This window comes from Dermacentor albipictus, chromosome 6, assembly GCF_038994185.2.
Source record: "Dermacentor albipictus isolate Rhodes 1998 colony chromosome 6, USDA_Dalb.pri_finalv2, whole genome shotgun sequence".
Lineage (NCBI taxonomy): Eukaryota > Metazoa > Arthropoda > Arachnida > Ixodida > Ixodidae > Dermacentor > Dermacentor albipictus.
The window spans coordinates 24,710,318-24,725,000 of record NC_091826.1 but is presented as its reverse complement, the minus strand read 5'-3'; the positions used below and the strand labels follow the sequence as shown (position 1 = coordinate 24,725,000).

The window sequence follows — 14,683 nt, the reverse complement described above, 5'->3', positions numbered from 1 at the left end:
CTTCCTTTCTTACTTCCTTCCTTCCTTCCTTTCTTGCTTCCTTCCTTCCTTTCTTGCTTCCTTCCTTCCTTTCTTTCTTGCTTCCTTCCTTCCTTTCTTTCTTTCTTTGTTCACTTGCATCGGCGAGGCTAAGGGCGCTAGTACGAGTGGCAGCTTGAAGAGCCCTTAGCCATGTTTTAGGTGTTTACGTGACAGCGAGACACCGTGTTGCAGTCATTTTTCGTCTAGAGCCATGGGACGCTCTGCTGCTGATCAGAGAATTGTACATTTCAGGACAGAGTTTATGGTTTGAGGGATTGGCGTTGAGCTCGAGGCGCACAGACCTGCAGACCACATATTCTTGAGTACCGTACCTTGAAGCTAGAAATTTCTATACGCGAATACGCGTTATTTTATTTTTCTACTGCTCGAAGCTGCAATGCACTATACAGATATGGTGGAGGCTCTACAAAATGGTAGTTCCCAATTTTTTCTTATAGTGATCAAAGAAAGATTCAACCCCTCCCCCCCCCCCGGCCAAGTCATTACATGTACACCAACAATCAGTCGTATGTTAATACATGCATATATCATGTTATGGCTATGGCTTTTACCTGCTGCACAGTGTAACCAATGAGTGCCCCACCATGGGCTTCACTTAGTGAATTCACAGAGTTATTCCCTCAGTGAATGAAGATAAAGTGCCAGGCGATGCCGAATCCTTCGCCTAAAACACGACTTCTTTCCAGCAAGTTCCCAAAGGGACATTCGCACGGCGATGGTTTGGGCCGAGCAGCGTGTGTCACGTGACACGCACGTCACACCATTGAGGTAGGATGTTTTTGCTCGTCGGTCTGACCACCGCGGCTCTCAAGCAGATCACATTGGAACTTCTGCATTGTTCATACGCTAACCGAATTCATGTTTACACGGATGGTTCCGTCTCGGAAAATTCTACGGGCGCCGTTGTTCTACCATCTCAATCGGTCATCATCAAGTTTAAGACTTCACACGTAACGACATCTGCAGGTTCCGAACTGGCCGCTCTTCGCGCTGCTGTCGAATACATTGAAAAAGAACCGCCCAACAAATGGGCAATATTTTGTGACTCGAAAGCAGCCCTCCAGGGCTTGCGAAGTTTACGACGTGGCAATTATGAACAGCTGGTGTCACGAATCAATGAAACCTGTCATTGCGCTTCTGAACGAGGACATGATATATTTCAGTGGCTGCCGGGCATTGTGGCATCGTTGGTAATCACCTCGCCGATGACGCTGCCCGACGTGCCCAGGCTGGCTCACCGACATTCTTATACCTTTATCCAGAGTCGACGCTGCAAGAGAGCTTCGCCGTCTCGCTCGTACCATCACGTTAGGTTGCTGGCATACACCACAGAACTCTAAGTGTCGTTTATACAGCCTCGACCCATCACTGAAACTTAAATTACCAGCGAACCTTCCACGACGTGACGCAACACTGCTGTGTCGGCTGTGGGTAGGAGTAGCATTCACCAACTCCTACAGCTATCGTATTGGAATGGCGGATTGACCAATGTGCGCTAAGTGCAAGTGTGAAGAGACCATCAGTCACCTTCTGTGCCGCTGTTCTCGCTTCGATTATCAACGTGAGACCCTCCAGTGTGCCTTAAATAGACTGGATGACAGGCCATTTACGGAAGCGAAGATCTTGGGAGCCTGGCCTCACAGTTCAAAAGCCCAGAAAGCAGTTCGAGCGCCTTTTCGCTACCTGAGGGCAACAGACTTGAGTGCCCGACTATAGACATCCTACACCTAAGTTCTCTCTCTCTCTTTCACTCCCCATTCCCTTCCCCACGTGTAGGGTAGCAAACTGGACTCAGTCTGGTTAACCTCCCTGCCTTACCGTCTTCCCTTCTCTCTCTCTCTCTCTCTCTCTCTCTCTCTCTCTGCTCGTCGGTCGCTACGAACCAACCGAGTGGAGGGCATCGAATGAGCCGGATCTGGCAGTTCGTTCGAATGTCTGTCCACTTCTCCTCCTTCCACTCTCTTTTTATCCCCCTTAACCCTTCCCCCCCGTGCACGGTAGCCAACCGGAACTACCTTTGGTTAACCTTCCTGCCTTTCTATGCATCCTTATCTATCTATCTATCTATCTATCTATCTATCTATCTATCTATCTATCTATCTATCTATCTATCTATCTATCTATCTATCTATCTATCTATCTATCTATCTAGCTATCTATCTATCTAGCTATCTATCTATCTATCTATCTGTCTGTCTGTCTCTTGCCTGCACTGTATTCGTTTGGCAGCACGTGGCCCTTGAAGACGTCCCAGATACTCCAACCTCCGCGCGTTCCGAGAGAGGGCGCATCGGAGGAGCTTCGTCATTGCGTGACGTCATGCGAAGCTCGGCGCGTATTCCTCTGCTGTGTGAATACCCAGCCCTTAAGCAACCTGGCGGTTGGCGTTTCAATCCAAAAAAAAGAAACAAATTTGCCGTATTCGTAACGTTCATGCACGCGCCTTCCGTTTCCAAATCTGTGAACTTTTGCTTCGTTGTTTTCGGACAATCGACGCCAGAATGTTTCAGGCTTTCTTTGTTGGCCATCTAATCTTATCTGAGTGGTCACTCCTATCGAGGATACTAAAGAATGGGGGCGGTGACGCGAGGGAATGATACCTTTATCGCTGCCGAGAGAAAGCAGCGCAGCGAAATTATTGTTGATCGCATATGTTCGGATAAACGATAAGCAGTGAAGTGTTCACCGAGGGCGTTGCAACTACGTGAAGAAGGCTGATAAAAAAAATACATTTACTTTACCATTCTGTTCTTGCACAGACCGCGTGCTTTGGAGAGGTTGATGTACCGTGCTTACACTTCGATTACTCCACTTCTCTAAACTTACATGTAACAAAAAAATGTTGGTAAAATGTAAATATCAACGCGAATAATAACACATAAAGAGACAAATAGAAATAATAAACGTAGTGAAGGGCCGCCATAGTTTGCACCCCAACAAAATTTTTAAAGCCAGGCGTGCGGAACCAAGCAAAAGTCAATATGTCGGCACACAGTTGAAACAGTAAGGACTGCTATAGTTACAAGAAACTCCATTAAAGTTTATTAGGATTGGTGAACGCTACTAGTCGCAAGCATATGCACCCCGTTGGCGAGTGCCTGTGCACCTGACGCCGAGCGGTTACAGGCTTTCATTCAGTCTCATCTCGCCGATAACGGAGCTTCCTTTTCCCCTTATCTCACGTTTCATTTGCTAATCAGCAGCGCTCATTGTTTCACAGCGCGCCATAGCTTTCCTCTTTCCCTGGAGCGATGCGGTCAAGCTATCACGGGAAACCTGCAAGTTATCTCTGTCAGCACAATCGAACGAAAAACCTCGTCCGTCGCGCTTTCACAGCGAAGGCCGGTGGGGCGTAGCTGGGCCTCTCAAGGAAAGGCGGCAAGCTGGATACTCTCGCTTGCTACGGATCGGACCGACGAACACGGTGAGTTGATAATAATGTTCTCGATTCTCGATTCGTTTTACCGGCGCAAATACAAAAAGGGGACGTAGGCAGAGAGAAGACGTACTCGATTCTCGATTCGTTTTGCCGGCGCAAATACAAACGGGGACGTACGCAGAGAGAAGACGCAGAGACCACGAACGCTGGGACTAAAAACTGAAATTTGCGTGACACAAAGCTACGTGAAGCAGGAACTATAAGACACGGCATTGTTACCGTGCATGCGTGCCACTTACCCTCCCGAGATACTCCATATTGCTTTGCGATGCGAACAGAAGCGGTGCTAACGCAGTTTTATCACATCAAGTTTTTTTTAATGCTATATGCCTGCAAGACCATTCCGACAGATTCTGATTCAAGCCTACGTATATAGGATAAGTGTGTCATAAAAAAAAAAAGAGATGGCTACGATGACACCTTCGACAGTGATCAGCAAGCTGTCCTGGCACTGCTGTTGCCTCCACAATCCACCACCTTCCCCTGTAGTCGACCTTTCATGTTTGCGGATGCGAGGAGAACATTGACCACTTATTGTGCCACTGCCCTCAATTTGAAGCACAGGGACAATTTACGTCCCACACATTCAGGGAACTGGATGATCGTCATCTGAGTGAGCAGACCGTGCCTAGAACACCGTTCCCACCGAACATCGGCTGAGAAGGCAGCGAAGGCACTTTTGTGCTTTCTGAGAACGTCTGGTTTGACTTTGACTCTATAGTACTGTCCGTGCACGTCTCTGACCCTTTCTCTCCATTCTCTCTCTTCCCTTTCCCCCAGCGTACGAGAGCCAACCAGACTCTAGACTGGTTAACATCTCTCTCTCTCTCTCTCTCTCTCTCTCTCTCTCTCTCTCTCTCTCTCTCTCTCTCTCTCTCTCTCTCTCCATCATCCTCAATGTAGTCGCAATCGACATTTACTGTTTATACGGCCATTTTTGTAAGACCGGCCAGATCAGGATTACTGTTCCATACAGACCAAGATTGCTTACTGGGTGGCAAGGAAGGCGAGGCAATATGCGCCACCCGCCACGATGGCTTAAATAATGGCTACGGCGGCCCGCTGCTGAGCCCCAGGTAGAGCGTTCGATTCATGCGGCCGCATTACAATGGCTACAGAATACAAAAAACGCGGGCGTACCCTGTATTTGCGAGCACGCGAAGAAAAAAACTATATACGCGTACATGGTCAAAATTATTCCCCCTTCCCCCCACGGCGTCTATTTCTTGGATTGCTTTAGAATGTTGCAAACAATTTGGTATGTCTTAGACTGCTAAGCGTATTTTTTTCTGTCTTGTTCGTAATACTATAGGCCGTGCACAACAGTAATCCGGCATCAACTGTAGGTCGGATGAAAAGCTCTAACTTCGAGTGGGGAGAGGGTAAGGGCGGCTAGGTCGTCAAAATTATTCCGGAGTCGAAACAGACAAAATACAACAAAAAAAGCAATACAAACCCACAAAAGAAACTCGTCAGGGAGTTTTGTGCACAGTTTCCTGTCTTAACGTGCTGCTGTAAATCGTTCGGATAATAAAACAGCATGTTCTGGTCGAAGTTCTCTACATGCAGTGCCGGATACCTTAACGCCGAGAATGTCAAACGGATTAACTGAGCGGGAGGTGAGAAAGTGAAAAAGCGCAGCAAACTCGTCAAGGGGTTTATCAACTGGGTTCATCCTTTTCAGACATTAAATTATGGCAGACTCTCGATAACCGTGTGCAATGTGCATAACATTATTCAAAGGCGCTGGGAACTGCTTGGAAAGCAAGTCAAGATTACAGGATGACGCACTGCGCGCTTTCTTATGTGACATCATAATTACTGAGCAATTACCTACGAGTATCTGTTTATTGTGCACTCAGTCGGGCTGTATTCCTTCACAAGCAGAGTTGAATCCTTGACTCAGAGCGCATGCGCGGGTGAATTATTGCCTGCAAGCATTAACAGGCATGAAAACTTTCTCTTTCGCTAATGCCGACGGACCGTGGCACGTCGAACGTCCCGAACATGAGGCTAGAAAACATATCAAAACTTCATGGAAACATATCAAACCATATCAAAAGTACATATCAAAACTTCATATCAAAACTTGATATCGAAACTTCATATCAAAACTTCATATCAAAGCTTCATATCAACACTTCATATCAACACTTCATATCAAAACTTCATGGAATTAAGTGATAACGCCATACAGAAGCCACGAAAACAAGGTTTGTGAAGCAACGAAAACAAGGGTTGTGAAGCAGACGACACAGACGGGCGACAGGAAAAGCAATAAACGTGACATGAAGTTAGCTTTGGGCTGTTAATGAATATGTTTGCATGTGTTTTTTTTTAAGAACTTAGATACGATTTCATAAATTACAGTGATTACCGAAGGGAACTGGTTTACGAAGTCTGCAACTCGATAAGCTCATTTCTTGTGCGTGCCATACTTAGCACGAAGTCGATCATGTGCTTCAGCGTCATAACGGACATTCGCCACTCACGGAATTCAACGCATCGCTGATCCATAACCTTCTGTTCGCAGGCCATGAAGCACTTCCTGGTGGTCGCCGCACTGTTGGCGCTTGCGGTACTTGTTATCCTTCCAACCTGCCAAGCTGACTGTAACGCAAAGCTAAAGAAGAGAATCAAATGTACGTATGGCGACTGTCGCATCCTTCAACCTGAGGCCCTTGATCAGGCATCTTTAATGCATTGCGAATCTCTATAGCCCGGGACCAATCTCGAAGTTTTTGAATTGAATCAACTGTTTCTTGCTATGCCTAATTTTTGTCATATGTATTATGTATATATTCCCCTCTCCACTTTTCCAAGTTTTTATTGTTTATGTGACGAAGTGTGTGCATTATGTAATTTCATTTCTTGGACCCATAACTAGCCTACGGCTACGGGTCCAAACAGTACTGGACACACTTTTATTGTATTTTCATGGAAAAATAAAGAATTTGAATTTGAATTTGAATTTGAAGGCATAAGTTTAACCGAGGTTTCGTCACACGACCAAAGCAATGCCAGTGAGTAGCAGTGCCGGTTTTGATATCCTTAGCCTTGCGCCCGCTTGCTCCCCATCACGTGACCGAGGAGCCCACCGCGCATGCAGACCATGTGACTAGCGCGACCGCGGATTACACGGCCTCCAGGATCAGCGCAGTTTTGATTATACACCACCTACGAGATCGACCCACTTAACATTTGTGCTGTCTCTGGCACAGTATGGGAATCGCCGAGAGCCCGATGTGAGACTCCTGTGGGTGCGAGGAAACCGTCGAGCGCCTAGCGTGTACCTGTCCTCGCTACGAAGTACAACGCTTCTCTCTCTCTCTCTCTCTCTCTCTCTCTCTCTCTCTCTCTCTCTGGACAACTTTAAACCGACTGGACTCGAGGCCGTTCTCTGAGTCGAAGATACTCAGACCGTGGTCACATCCGTAACTGGCACAAAAGAAGAGAGACTCGTGCACTAGTGCAGTACTTGAAGTGAACCGGTTTGAGAGAGCGCTTACGGTGCCCCTGTGCATCTTCCCACGTGCAATCAGTGTCCCCTCTCTGCCTCTTTTGCTCGTTCTGTTCCTCCTTTCCTTTCTCCCAGTGTAGGGTAGCGAACCGGACGCTCGCCTGGTTGACCTCCCTGCTTTTCCTTTTCTTGCTTTTTTTCTCTGGTAGAGGCCATTTTACTTGACGAAAAACCGAGCTAGCGGTAACGCGAAACCCCACAAAGGAATGCAAGGAAGTTACGCGCTAAGGGACAAATTATGAGCTTGCAGATGGATATTTTGATCTGCCACTGAAGTCGAATACAACTCAAGTCTGCAGTGAAGCCCCGCCCACGCCCTCATAGCCGCCAGCCACCGTTCCTGACTGAGGCTACAAATAGTTCGTACTTCAAACTTTCCCGGTTACCTAAATAAGGCGGTAACCACAAGATTTAAAATTATAAGTGCGCAATTTTGCAAGTTTTCGCCTGTCTACTATAGTCGAACGGTGAAAGCGTAATTGCTTATTCAACTGAAATAAAACGCTTGCTTCACTGCAACTATTTATTGCCAAGTTTCACTTGAGTTGGTAGTGGAGTTTCATAAGTGAAACGGGGTCAGCAGTGAAATGAAGTGTGCCGCGGACTTTTGAAGAGCGAAATGCTCAGACTCCGTGCGCTTTGTCCATGTCTGTTGCACACATCATCGCTTCCACCGATGAAAAGACTCTTCAGGAATAGCAGACGCTCCGGAGGTATCAAGTACGGCGCCATATTGAAATGGTCGCATGACTACGATTTTGTCTGTTTCTGTGATTGGCTGGCGGAGTAACAACCTTGTGCGGTCCGTGTGCCTTGGCTGCCAAATGCTGTGTTCTTAAGTTGTATCCCACTATAGCCGCATTTCGATGGGGGCGACTTGCAAGCACGATCGCGCACCGAGAATTACATGAAGAATCCCAGCTGGTCAAAATAATCCGGAGTCCCCCGTTTCGGCCTGCCTCGTAATCGTATCATAGTTTTGGCACGTAAGATGCCGGAGTTTATTTTAAATTTTTAGCTGTGACTCAGAATTCAATGGATTTGTGAAGTGCGGACTCAACACGAATCTTCGTCTCGACTGAACAGCGAAATGCCAGTTTATAGGTCTGAATTCAAATACAGGAACAGAACTGCGTAGCACAAAGCTTACTTGCAAAAACCACTCCTACGTGTGACAGTGCGGTATAGCCTCATGTTTTCTCTCTTTCACTCTCCATTCCCCTCCCCACGTGTAGGGTAGCAAACTGCGCTCAGTCTGGTTAACCTCCCTGCCTTTCCTTTTCTCTCTCTCTCTCTCTCTCTCTCTCTCTCTCTCTCTCTCTACGTGTGACACCCGCATGCGTTCGCGGCCGGCACGGACATCGACACGGCAACGCGACCTATAGTTGCGGTGGCGACATCGTCAGGTGGCGACACCTTCGCATAAGGTCTACAGCGTTGAGTGCTTGCCAACCGGGAGCCGCTATTCTGGTCCGAGATGACGTAACCACTGCATTTCAATTGCATTCCTTTGGCCATGGGATTGGCCATCCGTGATTGGTGGACGACCAGAAAATGACCCGACTAGTTTTGTCATACACAAACCGCATGAAGTGCATCAAAGGAAAAAAAAGACGTCATAAATTTGCTCCATCGAACTTGGCATATTTGGTGGCTTTAATACGGATAATGTACACTGAGTTCAATTAAAGGCACCTTGCTCACATTGATTTTAAATCAGTGCTCGCGCCGCTTTTATGGGTTCATGTCAAACCTCCCGTTCACTTCTAATTATTGGAAACCAATAACTACATCTTTAAAGAAACGTGCCGGTTTGCAATTCTTGAACCTTCGTCGAAAAATCTCTCGCTTATCACTATTTCATAAAATTTTCCACCATACCTCACCAGTCACCGCCGATTATCTTTCCTCGCCGCGATCACCCTAACAAAGTGAAACGCATTTTGTGTCAGTCACCAACTTTCGCTCAATCCTTCGTACCACGCACCATAATCGATTGGAACGATTTACCCTCATACATAGCCATGGAAACTAACATAGCCAAATTTAAGGAAACAATGTGCACTATTGTGACGCGCTGTTAAAAATATTTTGTTTTCTTATTGTGTCTCCCTGATATTTTTTATGCTTTGTGAGTTGTTGCTCGCTCCTGATGTTTTCATGTACGTTGCTTTTTCTTTCTTTTGTTGCTTTGGTTTTTTGGTTTCTTGGTTCAATATAAATACACTGACTTGTTGAGCGGAAAAAAAAGAAAAAAAAATGTCTTATAAATGTTTTTCTTTTTATGTATGCTGTACCTGAATGTACACTTGTGTTTATTCTTGTAGCTCCCCCCCCCCCCTTATGTAGTACTCTCCTTTGAGGGCCTTTAGGGGTATTGTAAATAAATAAATAAATAATGCTAGCCCATCAGCCATCTATGAAGTCCCGCGCACATTATCCAAACTACAATATCCGCTATTTATACCTGAAATTCCACTCGAGTTGGGAGAAATTAATAACAATCCGTGGATGCCTAAGCACTTCTTATGAGTTGAGAATGCGGAAGCATTCATGTCCGACTGAACGCCGCCGAGCAGTCCTTCGAGTTATGAACTCCTCACGGGCAAGGAACGCGCGTATAGCACAGGCCTCCGAGACTGAGGATGACGTGGCGTCGCGGCGGTGCCCTCTCCCCTCACGCAACACGTGGCGCCCTACTGCGGCAGCAGGTGTTCCCTGCAGCCAGCTCGGCTCCGTCGAGGTGCGCTCGTGCCGTGACGTCACAGCCAATGGGAATTAAGGTGCCGTTTCGTCGCTGCAGACGCCGGCTTTTTCGCTCAATGAGCCGTTTGCCGCTTTCGATACAATACACAAATTATTTTAAGCGCACCGGTCCAGACTTTTATGACGAGAAGAAACGACATTGATAGGAGGTAACTCCGATGTACAGTGCTCACGGAATGAAACGCGTCAATTTAGGGCTAATTAATGCCCACACTTTCGTTTCCACTGGCTGCAGTTCGTGTCACATCGACGTAACTTTGGTGTGTACACTTAGAGCGGTGTCAGAGTCACCTTTAGTGACCAGATTCATAGCGACATGACATGGTACTCTCGAGTTCTCTGCACATATGCTGGGTTCTACCAAATACTCGCTGTCGCGTTTCATTCCGTGAGCACTGTACATCAATGCTGATCACATGTGCTGCATTTAGGTCGCAAGGTAAGTATAAGGGAGGTGTTATTTGCTATTACAGTTTGTTTGTTTTTTAGGTCAACATGTTACGTTCTTCTGTAAAATGAACGTTCTCGGCTTCCCAACTAGTGCCCACGAGTCTAGGCCGATTCCTTCTCTTGTTTTCTTCAGATTTGTAAGCATTCTTTGTTCCTTCTTTCCTTTCTTTCTTTTTCAGCCAAGCCCTTCCCAAACCTTCTGAAAAATTACAGAAACGGATGGAAACTGACAGGAGAAATCAGCGATACAAGTGACGTGAGATAATATTTTCCATTATGTTACTGCAACTGGTTCAAACACTCATTAAAAACACTGCCCGCGCGCTGTGTTCACACTGGCATGTTAACGGCTGCTCCCAAATCTAAAGCGACGTCCAACTTGTTTTCCGCCTGCACACTCTAAGTTGAATCACGTGCGACTTCTTGGCGTGGATGGAATTTCAGGTCCTACGGAAACGAACTGCTCAGGAACAGAAAACCTTATCACTCTCCTATCACTGTAGACCAATTTACACACTAAGGGTGCTCTCTAGTTCATAAATCACATCATTACACTCACAGGTGTAAAGGTGTGAGTTAGAGATCGATTTTCACCCCTATGGACTCCTGCAGCCAGTTGGTTTTTTCGTGCACTGGACCCTTCGGTGTGTAAAACGGTTTACAATGCAACATGTTCACTGGTGCGTCGTTTTCCAATATCGGTAAAATGCTAATTGCATTTGCCTTAAAGAGACTGATTTTTTTTTACTGCGCTGCCCACACATTTACGCAGCGCCTAGCTAACGCCCATCGATAGAGGGTGCTACGGAAGGAAGGAAAAAATGGAGAAGGAAAGGCAGGGAGGGTTAACCAGTTTAACTCAACCGGTTTGCTACCCTACGCATGGGAGCGGGATGGAGGGGATGAAGGGTGGGGAGGACAGAGAGAGAGCATGCGCACATAACACAGCACACACATCGTCAGTTACAGTCCGTCACACTTGCAGAGGGCGCTAAGTGTTTCACACAAGCGATAGCCGTCTGGTTAGCTCAGATGATGGAGCGGCTGCCCCGGAAAGGCGGCGGTCCCGGGTTCGAGTCCCGGACCAGGACGTATTTTTCTTCAACTGCGAGGCCTTTTCTTTCGAGGAGCCCGTATGAGTTTCCTTTGTAGCAATTATTACGATTGGATGGATGGCTCATTTTCCTGTAATTACGTCAGTGTTTTCTACACTTTCTCTTTTCATAACGTCAGCCCCCCACCCTGTTCTTTTTTTTTTTCATCTTTCCACAGAAATCGACGTTTTACCTGAACGAGTACTACGACTCGATAGCGAAGGAGGGCTTTCTCAGGTTTAAGCAAGCCGGCGGGGATGACGTCAACCTCTACTACATTTCACGCACAAAGGAACTGTTCGTCTACAAGAGTAAGCGACAACGAAACTATGGCAATTTCTTTGTATTTTATTTCATTGCGATGGATACTTGCCTTCAGGCATAACTTTTTTTCGTACGCCACGTGTCCCAGCTAACGCGGACCGAGCTGATTTCAAAAAGTAAGGGTAAGGGTAAATGGGACCTACGGTGTTTTTGTTAGCTCGCATTGCAATATGTACGCAATCTTGCGCACACTGGTGAATTTTCTGTTATATTTAATTAGCTAATTACACCAGACCAGAACTTTCTTAATTACTTTCATGATTGCGGTATCTCCAATGTAAGATCGTGCATCGCATCCGAGAGCATCACGTTCAACAGTTTCCAGCTCGTTAAATTTTCTCTGGTTATTTTTTTACCGCGACGAAATGCACTGTTGTTCCACTTGCTTATTTGGGGAAACGTTTTGTGTTATGCATCGAGGCACAAAAAAGTAACTGCAACGTCAACGCATTTCGTTGGACCCTTCGTATATTATTATCACGGAACTGGTGTAGTTCTGAGAATTTATTTCAAGTGGACACACCTTGCGAGCTCACCGGCTCCAACTCGTAACTTGTAGTTAGTGCGGTAATGCAATATAAATGAAAAGTTAATTGGTGTAAGCATGCTAATTATTTACTTAAGAATTTTGATTTCTCGTAGACGTAGTGGCCACCTCAACGAATAACTTAGCTCAATGGTTAGAATTGTGCTATCTGCCACAAGCATATTCTACTGTTCTTTTTTTGAACTTCGGGCAGCCAAAAAAAAGGAAGCACCTGGTATGTGGGCTGTAAGGCTTGTGTTACGTATCAATTCAAGAAGTGTTTCATGGTATCTGTTGTCCCGCAGCCAGCGATCCTGTATCCGGCCTTTGCAATGCAGAGGAGGTCAGCTTGCAGTAGAAGGATCCAGCGTACCGCTCGCAAGCCCGGACGAGTCCATGCACTACAAGTGGTAGAATGCGTTTGCTTCCTTCACTGGAAGGAAGCGGTTTGGGTGCAACTATCTCTTCCTGGTCGATTTATCTTGTTCAGGCGGATGGTGCAAGCTACGCACTGTCGCTCTCCGTTGATCGTGGTTGCTGGAAGTCGCTGCAATCCCCCGCCTCGTTCTTCCGATATTGGAGCCACGTTCCCGGGAAATGAATCGCGCTGTCAATTTTTCCTTTTTTCTTTGCAGAACGCACATGTCAAGTCGTGGACATGCAGAATCCACCGGAACCAGTCAAGGCGCTCCTATTCGAATGGAACACCAAGCGTCAGAACTTCACCATTCTGGGCCCTTCCGCGCTTTTCGCGAGTGGTTGGGCGAGCCAAGGAAAGGGATTGGTAAGTCCAAAAGGACTTCTTCTTGGGCAAGTTGGTGCTTAGATTTCCTAGGTATACTTTGTGGCGCAAAATACATTTCTCGAAAAAGGACAGAAGAAAGAGACAGTGAAGCGCCAAAACAGAAGAAAGAGAGACAGTGAAGCGCCAATCTTGGCGCTTCACTGTCTCTCTTTCTTCTGTCCTTTTTCCAGAAATGTATTTTGCGCCACAAAGTATACCTAGGAGATTGGTAGGTCACTCTCTACCAGTGCCCCTAGTCATTGCTTGTCAAAAGAAAAACCTCAGATAATTTTTCGATTGCCTTTGTTTTAATGTGGGCGCAGGAGAAGTCGGCATCATGGGTGATGCCCGGTACTACTTCTCTCTTAGCCGAACATAATTTCTAAAAAAATTGGCCGGCTAAAACAAAAACGAGTAAAAATGACAAAGACTGTACGTAAAAAAGATAAGCTGGCTGTAACTGACCCAAACGATACATACAATTTTCAACAACAAATATAATATAATATATAATGCAACAAATTGCATTACCTCGCTATACGATGTCCAACGCCGCTCTCTGCGGGCAACTTTACGCAGACTGGACTTGAGACCGTTCACCCAGTCAAAGATACTCGGACCGTGGCCACACCCGTCACTGGCTCGAAAAGCGAATCATGCACTAGTGCGGTACTTGAAGTGCACGGGCTTAACAGACCGTTTGTAGTGTCCTTGTGTATGGTGTCCCTCCCACACGTACTCAGTGCTTACTCTCTCCCTTTCTTCCTCTTTCTATTCCCCTTTCCTCCACCCCCAGTGTAGGGTAGCAAACCGGACGCTGTTCTGGTTGACCTCCCTGCCTTTCCTACCCTTGTTTTCTCTCTCTCAACAATAAATAAGGTTAATTTTGGTCGGAAAGCGCTAACGCAGGGTTCTCATAAGGTTCCAATCGATGCACGGTACCTGACAACACAGAATTCGCACAGAAAGTAGCGTCATTTAAGATTACCGAACAGTCACCTGTAGTTTACTTGTATTTCGAGGAAGCGCAGCGATACCATTCAATGTACACAAGCTTACACCACGGATTGCATCAAAGACAGTGACAAATCTTGAATCCTTTTTTTTCTTTTATTTCTTACTTTTTTCCAGCTTTGTTGTCACGTGCAAGCCATGGTACACCACTTAATTATGGTCTGCTTTCTTGTTACAGCCTTTTCAACCGTATAAAGACTGCTTTTGATTTGGAAACTTCTCATCTTTTGGCTTTTTTGCCCGTTCTCCTCAAATTGTACATACACTGCAGAATAAACAGTTTTGATTGATCGATCGATCAATAAACTGTAGCATAAATAGTTTTGATTGGTCGATCGATCGATCGATACACCGTAGAATAAATAGTTTTGATTGGTCGATCGATCAATCAATCATCGTGTGCCTTTAGTTGTGTGCCCCAATACAATTAGTGCATGTGGATGTCCTAAATAAAGTGCGCGAGAGCGGAAGTTTGCTTTTCAAGCGAACAGCCAATGGAATTATTATTTTTAATATTTGTTTTGAACACATATATACATTTCACAGGAAAGGGAAAGCGAGGAGCAGGCTGGCAGCTGCCACCGGAAGGGGGAAGAACGCCTGCCAATGGAATAGTGACATTACAGCACGCACGCGAGGCAGACACAAATTAACCTTCCATATTATAACGGAATGCCCAAAATCAGTTTTGAGATTCAATATTTTGTTCTCAGTGACATGCATT

The 14,683-nt window shown here is 46.1% G+C and overlaps 2 protein-coding genes across 2 annotated transcripts in view; one reads left to right on the top strand and one right to left on the bottom strand.

Annotated features, from left to right (window-relative positions):
* LOC135896507 (ionotropic receptor 93a-like) overlaps positions 1-14,683 on the bottom strand; it is a 203,558-nt gene that overhangs the window by 140,826 nt on the left and 48,049 nt on the right. The gene's annotated exons all lie outside the window — the stretch shown is intronic.
* LOC135896506 (uncharacterized) overlaps positions 3,297-14,683 on the top strand; it is a 56,862-nt gene continuing 45,475 nt past the window's right edge. Inside the window, exons 1-5 of the mRNA XM_065424932.1 lie at positions 3,297-3,466; positions 6,015-6,123; positions 10,397-10,473; positions 11,490-11,622; positions 12,797-12,945. Coding sequence (XP_065281004.1) covers positions 6,018-6,123; positions 10,397-10,473; positions 11,490-11,622; positions 12,797-12,945 — 465 coding nt within the window. The 5' untranslated portion in view covers positions 3,297-3,466; positions 6,015-6,017. The remainder of the gene's footprint in view (positions 3,467-6,014; positions 6,124-10,396; positions 10,474-11,489; positions 11,623-12,796; positions 12,946-14,683) is intronic.